The sequence below is a fragment of the Maylandia zebra genome, linkage group LG16, assembly GCF_041146795.1.
Source record: "Maylandia zebra isolate NMK-2024a linkage group LG16, Mzebra_GT3a, whole genome shotgun sequence".
Lineage (NCBI taxonomy): Eukaryota > Metazoa > Chordata > Actinopteri > Cichliformes > Cichlidae > Maylandia > Maylandia zebra.
The window spans coordinates 16,684,763-16,701,209 of record NC_135182.1 but is presented as its reverse complement, the minus strand read 5'-3'; the positions used below and the strand labels follow the sequence as shown (position 1 = coordinate 16,701,209).

Below are 16,447 nucleotides of genomic sequence, written 5' to 3'. Positions count from 1 at the left end.
GTTTGTATTTTCCGAGCCCAGCAGAGTCTAAAGTGCTCCGTGAGCAGCAGAGACCGCGCGGCTGACGAACACCAGTTGCTTTCTGTTTCTGTTCCTGTCGGAGCCGCGCGCGCAGCCGCTCTGTGGAGAGAGCCCGCGAGCTACGAGCCCGGCAGAGGGAAACATCACGTGGTGACACATCTTTACGACTGACGTCACCGTCCCCATCTCCAAGCAACCCCTCCATCAGCACTCGCGTCACCGTGCGCCCGAGCCGCGCGGTTGCCCAGCAACCCTTTCCTTGCGCTCGGGTCCGGCCTTGCCTTGCACCCAGCTCGAAGCTCTGACGCGGGTGTGACGTTAATAAGGTGGGTATCAATTTGTTATGGTGGCGAGGAGAGGAGGGAGGAGGAGGAGGAGGAGTTCCCCCTGTGAGTGCCGAAGCCCTCAGCTCTGCATTCCGGCGGAGCTTACAGGCACACACACCGGCCGCAGCCTGGTCCCGGCCTCAAGACTTGTTGTAGAAAGTCAAAGGAAAAAGTTACCCCGCGCGTGTTGCCCGCAGTTTTTCCTTTTTGTCTCGTTGTTTATCCGGAGCTCTGTTTGTGGAATGGTTGACGTTTCCTCCGAGAGCTGCCTGAAGTGTGAGAGAAGGTGGTTATTATCGTTGTAAGGTAAGAATTACTCTCGATAACTCACATTTTACTGGCTCATTGTCACTTAATAGAAAAACTGGTAATTTTACAACTCAGCCAAAGTCTCTTTCTCTCTGCCTCTCTCTCTCTCTCTCTTTTTTAGTTTTCTACATGTATATATATACTATTTTTTTACGTATTATTCAGCCTCTTTTTCTTAATGGTCGTGAAAGTGTCGCTTTTTCTTATAGGTTAGTGAAACCTATTTGTGTAGATCTCTTTGTACCCAATGAATGAATATCAGCGGGCTTGTTTATATATATTACACGTATTTGTACACCTGTAACGAGATTGTAGTCGTATTTCCAGCTTAACTCGTTTATTACACCAACAATGTTTCGATAAAGTGATCATATAATAATTTTAATTCGTCTGTGTTTTCAAACAGTCAGGACCAAATGCTCGTTACACGCGGAACAAAAGCTTCTAGCAAGTGAATTTTTACACAAATGCAATAAAATGAGTAATGTGCACCGCTGTCTCTGCAGGTTCGTTTATCACAGTGCTGTAACCCCAGTCTGTTGGTACGCCATGGTAATCATGACAGAAACCAACCGGGGAGCTCAGTCGAGCCCTGCCCAGGGGAGGCCGCTGCAGGTCGGCTTCTATGAAATCATCCGGACCCTGGGGAAAGGGAACTTTGCAGTGGTGAAACTGGCCAGGCACAAAGTCACTAAAACACAGGTCAGCTGCTTTAATATCATTGTTAATATTATTAATTTCTACTTGCAGCTTTTTTTCTGGCCTTTCTTTTGAAATTTGCAATTTTTAACCACGATTCCCCCCCCATTTTTAAGGTGGCAATCAAGATTATCGATAAAACCAGGTTGAATCCTTCCAACCTCGAAAAGATCTACAGAGAAGTGCAGATAATGAAGCTGTTGAACCACCCTCATATCATCAAGCTCTACCAGGTGTGTATTGTGGCTAACCTCTCTCTGCTCTCCGAAATGTCGTTGTGTGCAGTGCAGAATGCTGCGTGTGTAATTCAACCTGTGTTACGCCCTCACGGTAGCCGGACTGTATGCTGGTCTGCAGGGAGCTGGTCTAAATGCATGCATGAGCATTTGAGTAAAATGCTCTGGTGTGGAAGGAAGCCTTTGCAAATTGAGGAAAAAAATATTTTCCCTTAAACAGCACTGGTGCGCTGCAGAGCACTGCCTTTAAGGACCATTTGTTGCCTGGTTTTAACCAGCTTGCCGATTCTCAGAGTATACTGAGTCATAAGTACTGCAGAACAGCATTAGTGCAATCCCCTTTGACCTCCCTGTATGCGTATGTGTGCTTGTTAGAGAGAGAACAGTCATCGGTACCAGCCGCTGCTAAGAGCATTGCATTTCTAAGATTTCTTCAGTTGTTTGAAGGAAGAGGTGATGGCAGAGATATGGGAAACAGAGCAGGCAGGCGACTAATTACCAAAACATCCACAGGTCTGGACTTTAAGCCTAATTAGCACCTGTTTAAACCACTGCAATGTGTGTGCATGTCACGTGAAGGCTACCCCACAGCAAAGCGCTGCTTTACTGCTAATCAAATTGAAGACTTAGTCGAAAGAATCCGCTTTTCCCCCCTCAGCTGACCTCGCAAGCACCGCGGCACGCGTCTGGCAACAAACACACACCCATGCAAACAGACACACAATGCCCTTTCTCTTTTTTTTTCATTCTGGATTTTTTTCTGCCTTTTGCTTTGTTCTCTGTTGTTTGCTACTTTTCAGGATTCGTTTGTATCTGGTTTTAAATGGCTGAGCAGCTCTTACCATGAAATCATGTCTAGACTGCAGAAACAAGGGGATAATATTATTCCTAGGAATTTCTATAAGAGAAAAAACGTAATAAAGAAATCGAACATCATAGATGTCCACTATTTTTTTTATTTTTTAATTTAGAAACCTCCTTCTATTCATCTCACAAGACTACACAGACATTTTTAATGCTTCACACTGATGGTACAAACAATTCAAAGAGGATATCAAAATTTTTCATATGTTAAAAAGAAAAAGAAACATCCAACCACTCAACAAATTAACCATAATGCAGACAGAAAAATGCATCACTTAAGATGTGTAAGCACAAATAAAATAGAAATTGAAATCCCCAGTACATGATCGTCTCTTCTGACACACACCAATATGCAAAATAGTTTAAAGGCATTCATGCTTTATACATTATTCAGATGCGTCAAGTGAGTGTAAAGACAGATTAACCATGAACGAAGCCTAACACTTCAGTTAGATTATGTGGAAAAAACATGAGATGGAATTCATTAATTTAAAAGATAGAATGATAATAAAAAAAACCAATTTTATTTAAAAGACCATTTTTGATCTGACAGTCTTTGTTTTGTGATAGAGCGAGATGATAATCTGTAGGTTTGTGGTGTTGTATCACTGCTGTGCTGTCTGTCCTCTGTCCCTTGTTAATTTCTTCCTGGCCTTGGGTTGTTCAAGGTGATGTTAGTCAGATGGTTGTTAGCAACCCTCGTCACCTCCTCTTTCTCCTTCCTGCACAAAGGGAGGGTACTGACATAAGACCATCTTGTGATCTGTAGATTACATCCTCTAGTATCCCTGCAGTTTTTTGGGAGACCTCACGATAAATCAGCTGCTGCTTCCACTTTGTTTTTGTCTCACGGGAACCAAAACAATTCCTCTAAACTGAAAGGTCATTGAAGTCTCTCTCCCGCTCGTTGTTTGTTTGCATAAACCGCCCGTCTTATCGCTTTAAATTCCACTGGAATCTCATGGATTTTTTTTTCTTTTTTTAATTTTATGCTCCCATTATGCAGCTTTTAGCAACCTTAAATTGACCTTATGGAAAACGAGGAGTCCAATATGGATGTTAAAGGGTTTATCTTTATTCGGGGGTGACTAGGGGCCCTTGACGCGCCATGGCTGTTCTTCGCAACAGTGACGTCAGCTGCACCTCAAGGTGACAGGGAGCTGCCCTATCTCGCAGATAAAGACTTGTGCCCGCTTGGGGACCTTGGTGTATTGAATCACCGTTGTCTGGTTTTCTAAAGGACCCGGTGGCTGAAAAGAATTAAGCTCCGCCATTCACTGGAATTTGGTGACATTCAATTTAGGAGTTGGCCAGCAGCTTTATCCAGACAGGACTTTGTCATCTGACGATAATTGCTTTGTTGTGCAACCTTTTTAGCTCAACTGCTCTGTCCCTGAGGGCTCTCATGGGAAACGGAGGCCTTGTGTGAGCTCCAGGAAAGAACCGGGAATTACGTCTTTCCGTCCCACAAAGTGCATTGAGCTCTGAGTGATTGCACTTTGAGTGTTTCTGATACACCATGTGAACAGCCCATGTGAATGTGCCCCGCTCTGTTTTCATAGATATAAAGAGATAGGGGGAAGCTTGAAATTCAACACTAGCATCCACTGCCAGCTGGTATCAGCCTCAAGAAAAACATTCCCAAGCATTGGATCAGCTGGTTTGAGTCTGAATGTTACGCATTCCTTTTTGGGTCTGTATTGACGTGTGTAAACGGGTTTTAAGACATGAGGAAAATGTGCACGGGAAGTCACTGACGGTTTACTTATGCAACAGGGCATATAATGGAAAACAGGGTGTTGGTGTTTTTTTAATTTTATGTGTATGGAGACATTTGCAAATGAGGAATGTGGTGGTTATAAATGCTGGAATGTGCTACAATGAAACACTGGGAACAACTTGAACTTTGAAATATGGTTATCCATGACACAGTTACACTCATTGTTTTTTTCTCTTTTTCTCTCTTAGGTCATGGAGACCAAAGACATGCTGTATATTGTGACAGAGTATGCAAAGAATGGAGAGATGTTTGGTGAGTGAAGCCTTAAGCCTTTTCATTTGCATTCACAAAGGTACATAGCACACCCAGAAACACAGAGGTTAATTTTAACCCTCCATGACAATTAAAAGGCCACTGGCAAAATAAAAGCATGGAAAAAGGAAGTAACCTCATAATAGACCCTCCTAAGAGTCTGATCCTGATAGTCTGGATCCTCTCTCCCTGCAGACCACCTAACCTCAAATGGCCGCTTGAGTGAAGATGAAGCACGAAAGAAGTTCTGGCAGATCCTTGCCGCGGTGGACTACTGCCATCGGCACCACATCGTTCACCGTGACCTAAAAACTGAGAACCTGTTGCTGGATGCCAACATGAATATCAAACTGGCCGGTAGGTCGATCATATTCTTAGTGTTGGCTGGTGATAAGATGCAGTATTAATGGTTTTTAATGCAACAACGTCCTTCTGTACCTACTTGCTGTTTCTGTATTCTGTTCAGTTTACGCCTGAAGAACGTATTTGGTGCTCTGGGATTCTAATTAAATCATTGTTGTGCCATCTATGTGCTAATTAAATGTTAATTATTCACCCATTTTACTAAGACAAGCATCAACCAGAGGAAATGAGCTCAGCACACAATCACACGCTTTTACATGAAGAAACTGTAGAGCCAAATTATCAGAAACAGGAAAACAGTCAGTCTTTTGTATGAGAAGATATGTTAACCCGAGCTTACTTTGAAGTGTTGATGAATATCTCATGATGATAAATTACGTAACACACCATGAACAGTACTAAATCTGCGCTATAGGGCCTGCAGCGCTTCAAGCTGGAATGGAAAGCAAACAAGTTTGATTAAAAAAAGTTGTTCTACACTTGTGTCTGTGTGCAGACTTTGGATTTGGAAACTTCTACAATGCAGGGGAGCCTCTGTCTACATGGTGTGGCAGCCCGCCTTATGCTGCCCCTGAAGTGTTTGAAGGGAAGGAGTATGAGGGGCCTCAGCTGGATATTTGGGTAAGCTCCGGGAATGTAATACGGCATTACTGACAGAGGAAGCGATGACATTTACATAATCGTGATTACATTCTCCTTTTTGCTCTTTGCTTCGCAGAGTCTCGGTGTCGTGCTTTATGTCCTCGTCTGCGGCTCTCTTCCATTCGACGGAGCCAGCCTTCCCGCGCTCCGGCAGAGAGTCACCGAGGGACGATTCAGAATCCCTTTCTTTATGTCACAAGGTATAAATTATCCCAACAACAGTTACCGCAAATTACTAAAACGGTGTAAACTACATACAGAGACTCATTCACTGTTTGCGTACTTTAGACTGTGAGAATCTGATCCGTAAAATGCTGGTGGTGGATCCAGCCAAAAGGATCAGCATTGCTCAGATCAAGCAACACCGCTGGATGATGGCGGATCCGTCAGCTGCCCACCAGATCCTCAGCCATCCCCTCACCGAGTACAATTCCAACCTGGGCGACTACAGCGAACCCGTGCTGGGCATCATGAACACACTGGGCATCGACCGTCAGAGGACTATCGAGGTGACTGAACAAGAATCAAAATGTGTTTAGTGGTTTTATGAAAGTATTGCAGTCACAGTAAAAATACTCAGTTTACGGATTTACAGGCAGCGGGTAGGCTGCAGCTAAGTTTTCATTCTCTCTTAAGTTGAACCTACATTGTATTCCTTCAAAGACCTTATTCTGTATTTAAATATAGATTTCTCACTCTGTCATCTCCAAATATATAAATGCAGATATATGCAGCTATATTTGTCTTTCCCTTAAAAGTTTTAAAGAGGTGCTAAAGAAAGCTATAAAGAGAGAGCACTGGTTATAAACTGTCATTACAAGCCACAGAAAGTAAACAAAATGGCAAAATGACTAATCTTCTGACCTTATCTTCAGTCTCTGCAGAGCAGCAGCTACAACCACTTCTCTGCCATCTACTACCTGCTGCTGGAGCGAGTGCGGGAGCATCGTGCACAGCAGCTGAGCCGCCAGTGTGGAACATGGAGCCAGAGACCAAGGAGCACCTCCGACTCCACAAGCCCAGAGGTCAGCACTATAGCTGCATGTAGCTGACTATCAATCTCCATTCTTATTTGCATGAAGTTTAATAATCTCTGTGCTTTCTGCTTCCTTCTAGGTGATCATGGAGTCCACTGAGAGTTTTAGAACAACAGCGTTTTCACTTCCAACCAAAAACACCCCCCCTGTGTACTCAGAGGTAGAGTGTGACCAAGCTGGATTGTTTCAGGTAAATTTCTTAAATAGCACGCTCTCTTGCATCTATATTAATAGACCAAATGCAAAAGCTGCACCCTGCCCTGCTAGCAGTCAGTGGCTAACAGTCAACCTCCTTCCTTTTCAGCGTGTAGTGTTTCCAGTGGAGGCCAGTCTGAACAGATTGCTCTGGAACCGCTCCATTTCACCCAACAGCCTGCTGGAGACAAGCATCAGCGAAGAGGTGCGACCCAGAGACCTGGAGGAGGAGGAGGCGACGCAAACTCTTGGGCCCCTGCTCCCTCCAACCACCACCTCTCGCAGACACACTCTGGCTGAGGTCTCCGCCCGTTTCCACCAGTGCAACCCTCCATGTTAGTATAATATACATGCGCACGCATGTTCTTCATTCTTATAGCGATGCAGAGTCTTGACCTCTCCTGTTTCTTTAGGTATCGTGGTCAGCCCCTCAGACGGTGCCTCCTCTGACAGCTGCCTGAAGTCTTCTTCCAGTCCTGCCCCCACTTTGCAAGCTGCTGTAGGTGGGGTGGCAACACTTCGGGCCTCGGGGGCTGAGGGAGGAGCTCTGCTGTCTGCTGGAGCTCCCCTGGCTCTCTCTTCCCACCTCCTGCCCCAGGCCCAGGGCAGCCTGCCCCCTGCCAGCTTCCAGGAGGGTCGCAGAGCCTCTGACACCTCCCTCACACAAGGTACACACGCATGATCGTGAAATCATTTCCTGTATGCCACCTGCCTAAGCTGGTATTCAGGTTTTCTCACACGTACCATGTAGTAGGATCAACGCTGCATTGCATAACAGTTTCCCATGCCTTCACGCAGGCCTCAAAGCTTTCCGCCAGCAGCTGAGGAAAAACACGCGCACTAAAGGACTTCTGGGATTGAATAAGATCAAGGGTCTGACGAGGCAGGCTGCCCCATCACCCTCCTGTAACCGCGGTAGCCGGGGGTCACTGGGTCCAGCTCTCTCTGAGCACCGCAGCATGCTGGAGGAGGTGCTGCACCAGCAAAGGTGAGTCACATTATTGCAGGAGCACAAAGCATTATGGGATTGTTAATTTCATAAACTACAAACAATTGAACCCCAAGTCGAGCTGTTGATAACAAATCTCATCTCATTTCCCAGAATGCTGCAGATTAAGCACCAACCACAGCCTCAGATCCAAGCCCCTCAGACAGGACCTCAACAGAAGCCCCTGCTCTTCTTGGCACACCAACAGTCACCATCTCCTCCGCCTACTACCGTGTTTGCTTCCTCCTCCATGTTTGACAACCCTGCTCAACCCGTCCTGCCTGCTCAGCAGGCTTCAGTGGGTCTGCAGCAGGGTCCCTGGCAACAGACCCTCGAGACCTCCGCCACAGGCTGCTCATCCTCACCCTGCTACTCCTCTTCTCTGTCCCCCGTGGCCTCTGCTGCCTACCTTCTCGAGGCACGTCTACACATCAGTCAGCAACCCCACCCTAACCACCACACTGGCCTCCGTCAACAGTCTGCAGCACAAGGCAATTTCCCCATCCTGTCCAAATCAGCCATGTGGAGGATGGGCTCGGTCTCTGGCACAGACCTCGACATGCAGGAGCTGGGTATGTCTGGACAGCAGCAGCAGCAGCAGCAGCTCAGCAGCTGTGTGATGGTGAAGTAAATCATCGGCCAAGCGAGACCGGCGAATGTTCTCTTGGTGGAAGAGCCAAAAAAGACTTGATGCTGAGCGCAGAAGAAAAGAGAGCAGAAGTGAAGAACAACAAAAAAAGCAGACGCAAGTGACGAATTTGTCTTTATGGGGTACACGTGAGAATGTGTCTGCACACGTGTTCGCTGTGTGTATGTGTTTTTTCTAATCGTATAAGCTAAAGACTAAGCAATAAACCAAACTCTGGATGAAGTGTTCGATTCGTAACAGCCAGAGAAGCAATAACAGACTGACAGACTCTCCTCGGCTCCGATGGACTCACTTGAATAGCTGACGTTGCTGAGTCACTCTCATATTTTTATGCTGTCTAGATTTACTTTTTGATCTTTTTTTTAACAGGAAAGTTCGCTCTTCCATTTTTTCCTGTTTGTTTTTTTTTTTTTTTTGCCACTTGTGTAAGCGCTCTCAGTGTTTTTCACTTGCCTGGACAGAAGACCAAAATTCATATTATTTTCAGTCTCCCCACTTTGTTCACCTTCCTGAAGAGACATTTCTCTGTAGCAGTGCAGTGAACACGCAGTATAGTAACCTAAGCTTACTCACACCGAAGGAGACGATTTTTATTTTTACTGAAACTGTGATTTTTTTTTTCCCCGTTTGTTTTTTCTGTGCAAGATTGTTAATTTTAGTGACGCAAAACGCTGCTTTTACCTCAAGCTGCAAAAAGACTACTACACCCTCATCAGCCAAAACTGAGCGAAGACGGTGTTTCGCTGGTTGAGTTAAAGCACAGCAGGTACATCAGTCAGCCTGGTAGCACCCTACATGTGTGGATCCATACCCCTCCCTCTCCTTTGTCTGATAAGCACCTTTCTTTTTAGATGCTATTACTACCTCCTCAGGCAACAATTTGGAAAGGTTAAGAAAAACCTTTAAACGCTAATGAGCAAGTTGAATATCAGAGAAAGAGGGTTTTTCGTACGGAACAAAGACTGTGGGAACAGTGCAATATTTTACATGAAAGAAACCAATGGAAATGAGGCTTAACATAGGATGGTCAAAAACTCCACGTGTACTTGCCTGAGGTTTTGTGTTCGTCTTTCTTTTTTTTGTGTGTGTGTGTTTCATCTTGCCGTGCTAGCTAGCTGACTAGAAGAGGTACTTCTTATGATACTGTAGTGACTTAGAGAAGAGGCTCGAGGCATTTCAAAATGCTGTTTTGTTTTGTTTTTTTTGTTTTTTTGCTTTTTTTATTCACACAGCATGCTTGTAGATCCAAAAGGAAGAATTTGGGTTTTACCAAAGACTCAACAGCACAAGAAATAGAGGATCTGTCAAAAGACACACTACTGACTTTCCTCTTTGAATGCTGTCTCCAAGATGTAGCGTGGTGGTGTAGCGAACCAATTTCACACGATCTCCTTAGCCTTTTGCTGTGAGACAAAAGAAAAGAAAAGAAAAACTCCCGCTGCCACCAAATCCTAATGCTACGTGTATTGTGGGTATCTCTAGCTGTTACTATGAGGACCATGGTAGTGTTTATTTTGTACTTTTCTAAAAAAAACAAAAAGAAAGAAAGAAAGAAAGAAAAAAGAAGAAGAAGAAGAAAACAATCAGAACATAGCAATACCATAATGTGCAGGAAGTGGAACTTTCTTCAGTTGCTCAGTAGTAGCTTGAAATAGACACAGATGTCCTGCACTGAATTGCATGTGCAGGCAGTCGAGTTAAGGTGTTTGAAAGCTGTAACAGATGTGTATTAATGTGAGTGTAGTTAGCTGTCTCATGTCTGTGAAACATCTTGTAGGTGAGAGCTGTGTCTTTTCGAGCCCGGCTCTTTTTTGAAATTATATTGACCCCCCCCCCCTCCCCCCCCCCCTTCGGTTTATTGCACTCACTTCAACACCTGTGCCTTTGCCTGAACAAACTGCAGTCAGATTGCCCCACCCCCAGCCCCTCCTCTCTGATCCCCACATTGAAGAAAAAACGATCGATGGCTCCATTACAGGACATTTCCTCAGACGTCCCCTTTGATATTTTCTTTGACCTTTGAACTTGCTATCTAAACAAGCAAGATTTGCACTTTACTCATATTTCTTATTGCTGATTTTTTTTCTTTCGTTTTTTTCTCATGATGGGAAAAAAAATCACAAATCTTTTGAAACACAAGACTTTCGATGCAAACCTGTAAAATTACCCTTGTGATAAACTTTGGATAAGAAGTATTTCATGTTTTTTTTTTTTTTTTCCTGATTTGTTACTTGACTGTGTGAGCATGAGCACGTCTTTGTGTGTATGGATGCATGCGTGTGGATGTGTGTGTGTGTGTGTGTGTGTGTGTGTGAGGTTATAAAGAGGAAAAGAAGGAGGGAGGAAGGAAGGAGAAGAAATGTTAGTTGAAGAAAGTTGTTTATTTATGTGGCTATTTATTTAAATAAAGTTCACTTCCTAAACATTTTCTTTTGTGGTCTGACTTCTTGTTAAACCGCAGGATGTGTTTTTTAACCCCCTCTATACTGTTTACATTTCTGTAGATGACAAATTTTTTTATTTAGATCTCTTTGATTCAAGATTACAGCTTAAACTTTGAGGTTAAACTCTCAGAGATTCAGAAAACACCTTCAGGCCATCAGGATGGAGAATGAACGTCTCTAGATCTGTCGCATTGCCTTGGAATTAAGCAACATTTAGTGGCTGCACACTCACTTTCTAGCATTTCAATATTCATATACTAAACTAGAAGTGAAAAACAAACGTCTTAATCACAGAATCATTGACACTAAGATGCTTCACCCTCTTCCACTAACTGATGATGATGCATTAGCACCCCATCGTAATGGTGTGATGCACAGCGATGATGTCAACGATGACTGCATCGGGCCCTGATCAACCTCCTGCTGGTCGATTATTCATAAACATAAGACGGGATAGGGCTCTGATGTTTGACAGGAAGGGCTATGTGGGAGTCAAGCGACGAAACTGAAAAAGAGAAGCCAGAGCCTGCTGCCCGCCTCCACCCGTCCAGTCAAACCAGACAGAAAGAAAACAGAAAAAGGGGAAATGCGTGGATTTGCGGCTCGCTTCATGTGCAGATTTACACCATCTGGGGTCACTCACATTTACACGTGTAGCATATGGTTGGACATTTGGCATTTTGACTGTCGGGGAGCTGCTCGTGAGGGCTCAGCCTGAAAGGAACTGGATGTCCAGCTGCTACAAACACATCCGTCATCAGCTGCTGCCTGCTGCACAAGTGACTTTGTCTAATAAGATTTTTGCAACATGTTCACAGCAACTGTGTGACCATCTGCAGCATTTATGACGTGCGACCTCTGACTGCTGCTGTCAGAGGTCTTTCCAGTTGAAAAACTAGTTCTTCCTCACCACTGTCGCTACTGGAATTAAAGAGTTTTACATTACAATATAAGCTCGCTGTGAGATTACTGTTCTGATGAATTGCTGTTAAATAAATACAACTGAACTGGAGAACAATATAATTGTACCGGTAGTCATCTTCACTGGAGGTCGTTTTTTTTGTGTTTTTTTTATCTCAGGGCTCCGTCGTATCCAAACAAAGACATACTCAGTCTTGACATTAACTCTGATATTGTGCACTTACAGGGTTTCTTTGCACCGTTTATTCACCAGAGTCAAATTCCTCTTACCAGGAAGTGACACGACCGGCTTGAAAAGAATGAAACAGGTGGTTTGTGAAACAAAACCACTTATTGTTTTCTTTGCTGCTTCACTTGGGGCTTGATGAACAGGTTTAACCAGCCTGTTACAACAAATTGTTTGTATAGGTTTCTCTTTATCGATAGGAGTAAGTAAAAGTCTGATGAATGCCTCAACACGTGTTGAGTCAGGCTGTACTGCATTGTGATTTGTTATCACTGGATGTAGTAATAATCTCGCTGGTAAATCAAGGAATTTCTATCTACATGTACCTGTGTATGTGTATGTGTGTCTCTGTCCCTCACTGATCTCAACAGTACATCTCTGGTGCAGTATGCTTCTCTCTGCTGTATTTTCCCAGTCCCCAAAGAGACAAGTGTTTATGCCTTGGGTTTTTCCATGCTTATACATGCACGATCACATTGGTCAATAGAATAGTCCCAATATGTAATGTCATGTTAGTAAAACTGAATACATAAAGTCATATGAAAAAACAACGCTTCCACAGTACTGAGTGCAGTCCTGTGAAAAATACTTACTGCTTACGTGGGATTTAAAGGGATAAGTAGCAGCCAGATGCTGATAATCAGCTATTGATTACAATTGATTATTGCTGAGTGTGAGCACCTCAAACACAGCAGAAAATCTGCAACAGAATGGCTGAAAAAGAAAATCAAGATGGAGCAATGGTTCAGTCAAAGTCCAGACCTCAACCTGACTAAAAACTCGTGACCTTAAAAAGCTGTGGATAGAAGAGTGGGCCAAAACTGTGTCACAACCAATAATCACTAAGTTTAGCTGTAGAAAAAGTCTACAGACATTGGATCGTGAAAACAGGAACTGTGGAAATCTCGACAGTTTACAAAGGAAATCACAACGACCAACACACCCAGGTAGTGTTTCTTCTTTGCAAGTCATGTAAAGAGCACTTGGATCTCAGCTGCCAGTGACTAAGCGGCTGTCGACAGCTGAATCCTGAGATATGATCACATATCACATAGGCAGGTTTGAGCAGAACAGCATGTCTGCTTTTTTGCAATTTGGGTCAGCATGTCATCTGATACAAAACAAAAAAAATATTACTCCAAATGTGGAAGTACTTACGTTTTACATGTTTTAAATGGCCTTTGAATTATTCACATGTTAACAACAATATTAACAACAACGAAACAATGAAATAATGACCATGACTGTAATGTTATGTGTATATTGGTGATAGAGGTTCAGTTATGTATAGTGAAACAAAGGCACAAAGGGGGGAAGCTGTCCATAGAGGGCAAAACCATAGTAGTACCAGTCTCTAAATGGTATTTATTGTCATCTAGTTGGATAGTTTAAAGATACCAGCACTGGTTTTACAGTCCATAGCTGCTTTGTACAATCATCAGCAGGCTGTTGGTGACCCTTGTTCAGGCTGCGGTTGGTGTGTTCAGCCTCTGCACGTGGAGAAGACAGGAATTATATTACACAAATAACTTCTTTAGAGTGAAGTGAAACTTGGTGTTAAAAATAATGAAAACCACCTCTCATGTTGCATTTTTGATCTTTGATGGGTGTTTTTCGTCTTCCTCTTTGTGGTGAATTCTGCTGTCACTTCCTTTTCTGTTCTAAATTTACAGACACCTGTACTCTGTCTACACATAATAGCCCTGCCATCAGGCTACACACACTTGGCTTTTTGGAGGGCAAACTCATTATTATTGACTCTGCATACAGTCATGTTAAAAAGAAAGTGCATCCTATTTCTATTGGAGCTAAACATCTCTGAAAACTAACTTGGTAGCATAAATTCCTGTTAACAAGGGAGTCTATGAGGATTTACTCGCTTTTGGATCCAGTATCGACTGGCCATGAGAGGAACTGCAGATTCAGGCACTTTGGTTTTGGCTTAATTAAAACTGGAATGGCCATCTGTCTGCCATCCAAACCTTGGCCAAACTGGTTCATGCAACAGGACAATGACCTCAAACACACCAATGAACACAATGGCCTAGTCAAAGTCCAGACCTCAACCCAATTGAAACACCATGGTGGGATCTTACTTGCTTTTGGATTCCAGTATCAGCAGGCCATGGGAGGAACTGTAGATTCTAGCACTTTGCTGTTGGCTTGATTTTTTTAATTGTTTGATCCACAGTCACATCTTGAGATGTAAACAGTCCTGGAGTTTCGGAAAGGCAGGAAGACAAAACATTTTTCCTCTCTTGTATACTATGTGACACGTTTAGCAGCGACCTTCCACACAATCAGATTGAAATTTACAAGGAATTGTAGGAGAAGCACTTCAAGGAACATATCCAATGTCACCTCCTGCTTACTCAGAAACACACACATGCACACACACACACAGGCATTTTCTTGAGTAAGCCAGCTGTCAAAAGTCAAAGTACATGGAGCAAAAAGGTTTCCAAGAATCTGCATGGGTAGAAGCAGCAGGGCGGGCGGTTGTGGGTGGGGAAGGAGATGATACTGAAAAAGTGTAATCATACTAATGAAATGAGAAGTAACTTCCCATTCTAAGGATGAGCTACTGATAAGAGGGAAGGAAGTTTATCTCTGACTATTAAAGAGAAATTCATACTCAAAAGGTCAATGATACTAAAGTCGCAAAAAACACTCCATAAGAAACTATAAAGTTTAATGTTTGGTGTAAACAAAAAGCCCAGAACATGACGAAAAGCAAAGAAATATTGGTATGAAGGCAGCGTAAAAGCTTTAAGATCTCGCCCCTTGCTGAAAGATTAGCACACTCCTGATTATGTGTACGTGAGCGAGAAACTGTACACATGCGTCACTGCCAGTACTTCAGCTCTCTGGCAGGACAAGCATGAACACCAGAGGATCTGTGGAACTCTTGGAAGCTCAGTGCAAGGTAAATAAACAACACAGGAAGTGCTCATCATGACTCTGCACAACAGAGTTGGCTGGACAGATCATTCAGCCTTTAATCAGGAAAAAGAGACAGTAACAAAAAACTTTTCAAGCTTAGCTTTGGGAATTTAAAACAATATGCTGAATTTATTTTATAAGCCTGAGTAGTAGTACGCACATGTTGACTGAGAAAGAAAAGAAACTACTGCAGATTTCTTCTGGGGGAAAAAAACTCATGACTAACTAACTCAAAACTAACGTAATGCAAAATAATCTGGAGGTCCAGGACAAGTTAGTCAGTGTTTATTTTTATTAACTGGTTTTCCAAGTCTTTGCAATCGGGGAACAAATAAAACAATAATTTCAACTTACACACATTGGAAATTATTTACATTTCTCACAAAAGGCAGTTTTAATTTTCTCCAAAAATACAGGATTGTCACCTATGATTAATATAAAATCGTACAATGTTAAATCACTGAAGTTCATCTAGTTGCTTGTGCTAGCTCTGTTTCTACAAATGTCCAGATGGTAACTGATCTCAGAGCAGTGAAACCAGGGCCAGCAGCAGCCTGTTTAGCCTGGTAGTCTACCATCAATCTCCTTAATGACAGAACACTGTTTGAGATGAAAGGAGAGAGATCACATTCACTTGAGTTTTAATAGTTGTCTGCTTTTAGAGTTCAGCGGGCAAGCACTGCCTGCCTTGCTTGCCCCCAGTGGAGTGCCACTGGTTCAGCAGTGGTAGTGTACTGGCAGTCTGCTGGCAGCTACAGACTTAGCAGATAGCAGATGGTCTTATCTGCTGCCAGATAGAAGTGTCTAAAGTATATAGTATAACTGGTTTGTGGGCTACTTTTGTTTGTGCTCCGGTAACCAGTCTCTGAGACGAATGAAGTTAAAGCATGCAAAATGCTAAAGTAAAACCAAGTGTTTAAACCAGGGGTCCCCAACTCCAGGCCTCGGGGGCCAGTGTCCTGCAGTTTTTAGATGTGTCCGTGATCCAAACCAGCTGATTCAAATGGCTAAATTAGCTCCTCAACATGTCTTGCAGTTCTCCAGAGGCCTGGTAATGAACTAATTTGATTCAGATGTGGTGACCCAGGGTGAGATCTAAAACCTGCAGGACACCGGGTTTCGAGGCCTGGAGTTGGGACCCCTGGTTTAAAACAACGAGAAGTATCCATTTCAGCCTCAGCCTGTACTTTTCATTCTGTATTTTTATTCTTTGATGTGGTGTTTCTTTTTCCCACTCTTGCAAAGTGCTTGGTTTGATTGGTGAGGTTTTTCTCTTAATATTGTAGGGTCTCTACATTCACCTTGAGGTGATTGTTGTTGTGATGTGATGCTGTGAAATATGAATTGAATATTGAATTTGAAATCAATTAAAGTGAATGAATTAATAAATTTTGATCTTTTTCCATTCCTGGCGAACTCCACTGTCGCTCCCTTTCCACTTTTCAACAAGTCAGCATTCTATCAACATGTCATCCACATCATGTATCACATCATTTAAACCCTTCTCCATAAGCTGTCCATATGTAATATATAATCAAATTATAAATTAAGA

The 16,447-nt window shown here is 43.2% G+C and overlaps 1 protein-coding gene across 1 annotated transcript; it reads left to right on the top strand.

Annotated features, from left to right (window-relative positions):
• The first annotated feature begins 344 nt into the window (after window positions 1-344).
• sik1 (salt-inducible kinase 1) lies at window positions 345-10,786 on the top strand. Its single transcript, XM_004551350.6, has 14 exons — window positions 345-653; window positions 1,163-1,358; window positions 1,472-1,588; window positions 4,424-4,487; window positions 4,683-4,844; window positions 5,347-5,471; window positions 5,569-5,692; window positions 5,781-6,001; window positions 6,368-6,517; window positions 6,609-6,719; window positions 6,834-7,059; window positions 7,138-7,392; window positions 7,523-7,712; window positions 7,827-10,786. The coding sequence occupies exons 2-14, from the start codon at window positions 1,206-1,208 to the stop codon at window positions 8,341-8,343; spliced, it is 2,415 nt and encodes an 804-aa protein (XP_004551407.2). The 5' UTR covers window positions 345-653; window positions 1,163-1,205; the 3' UTR covers window positions 8,344-10,786.
• Window positions 10,787-16,447: the final 5,661 nt, after the last annotated feature.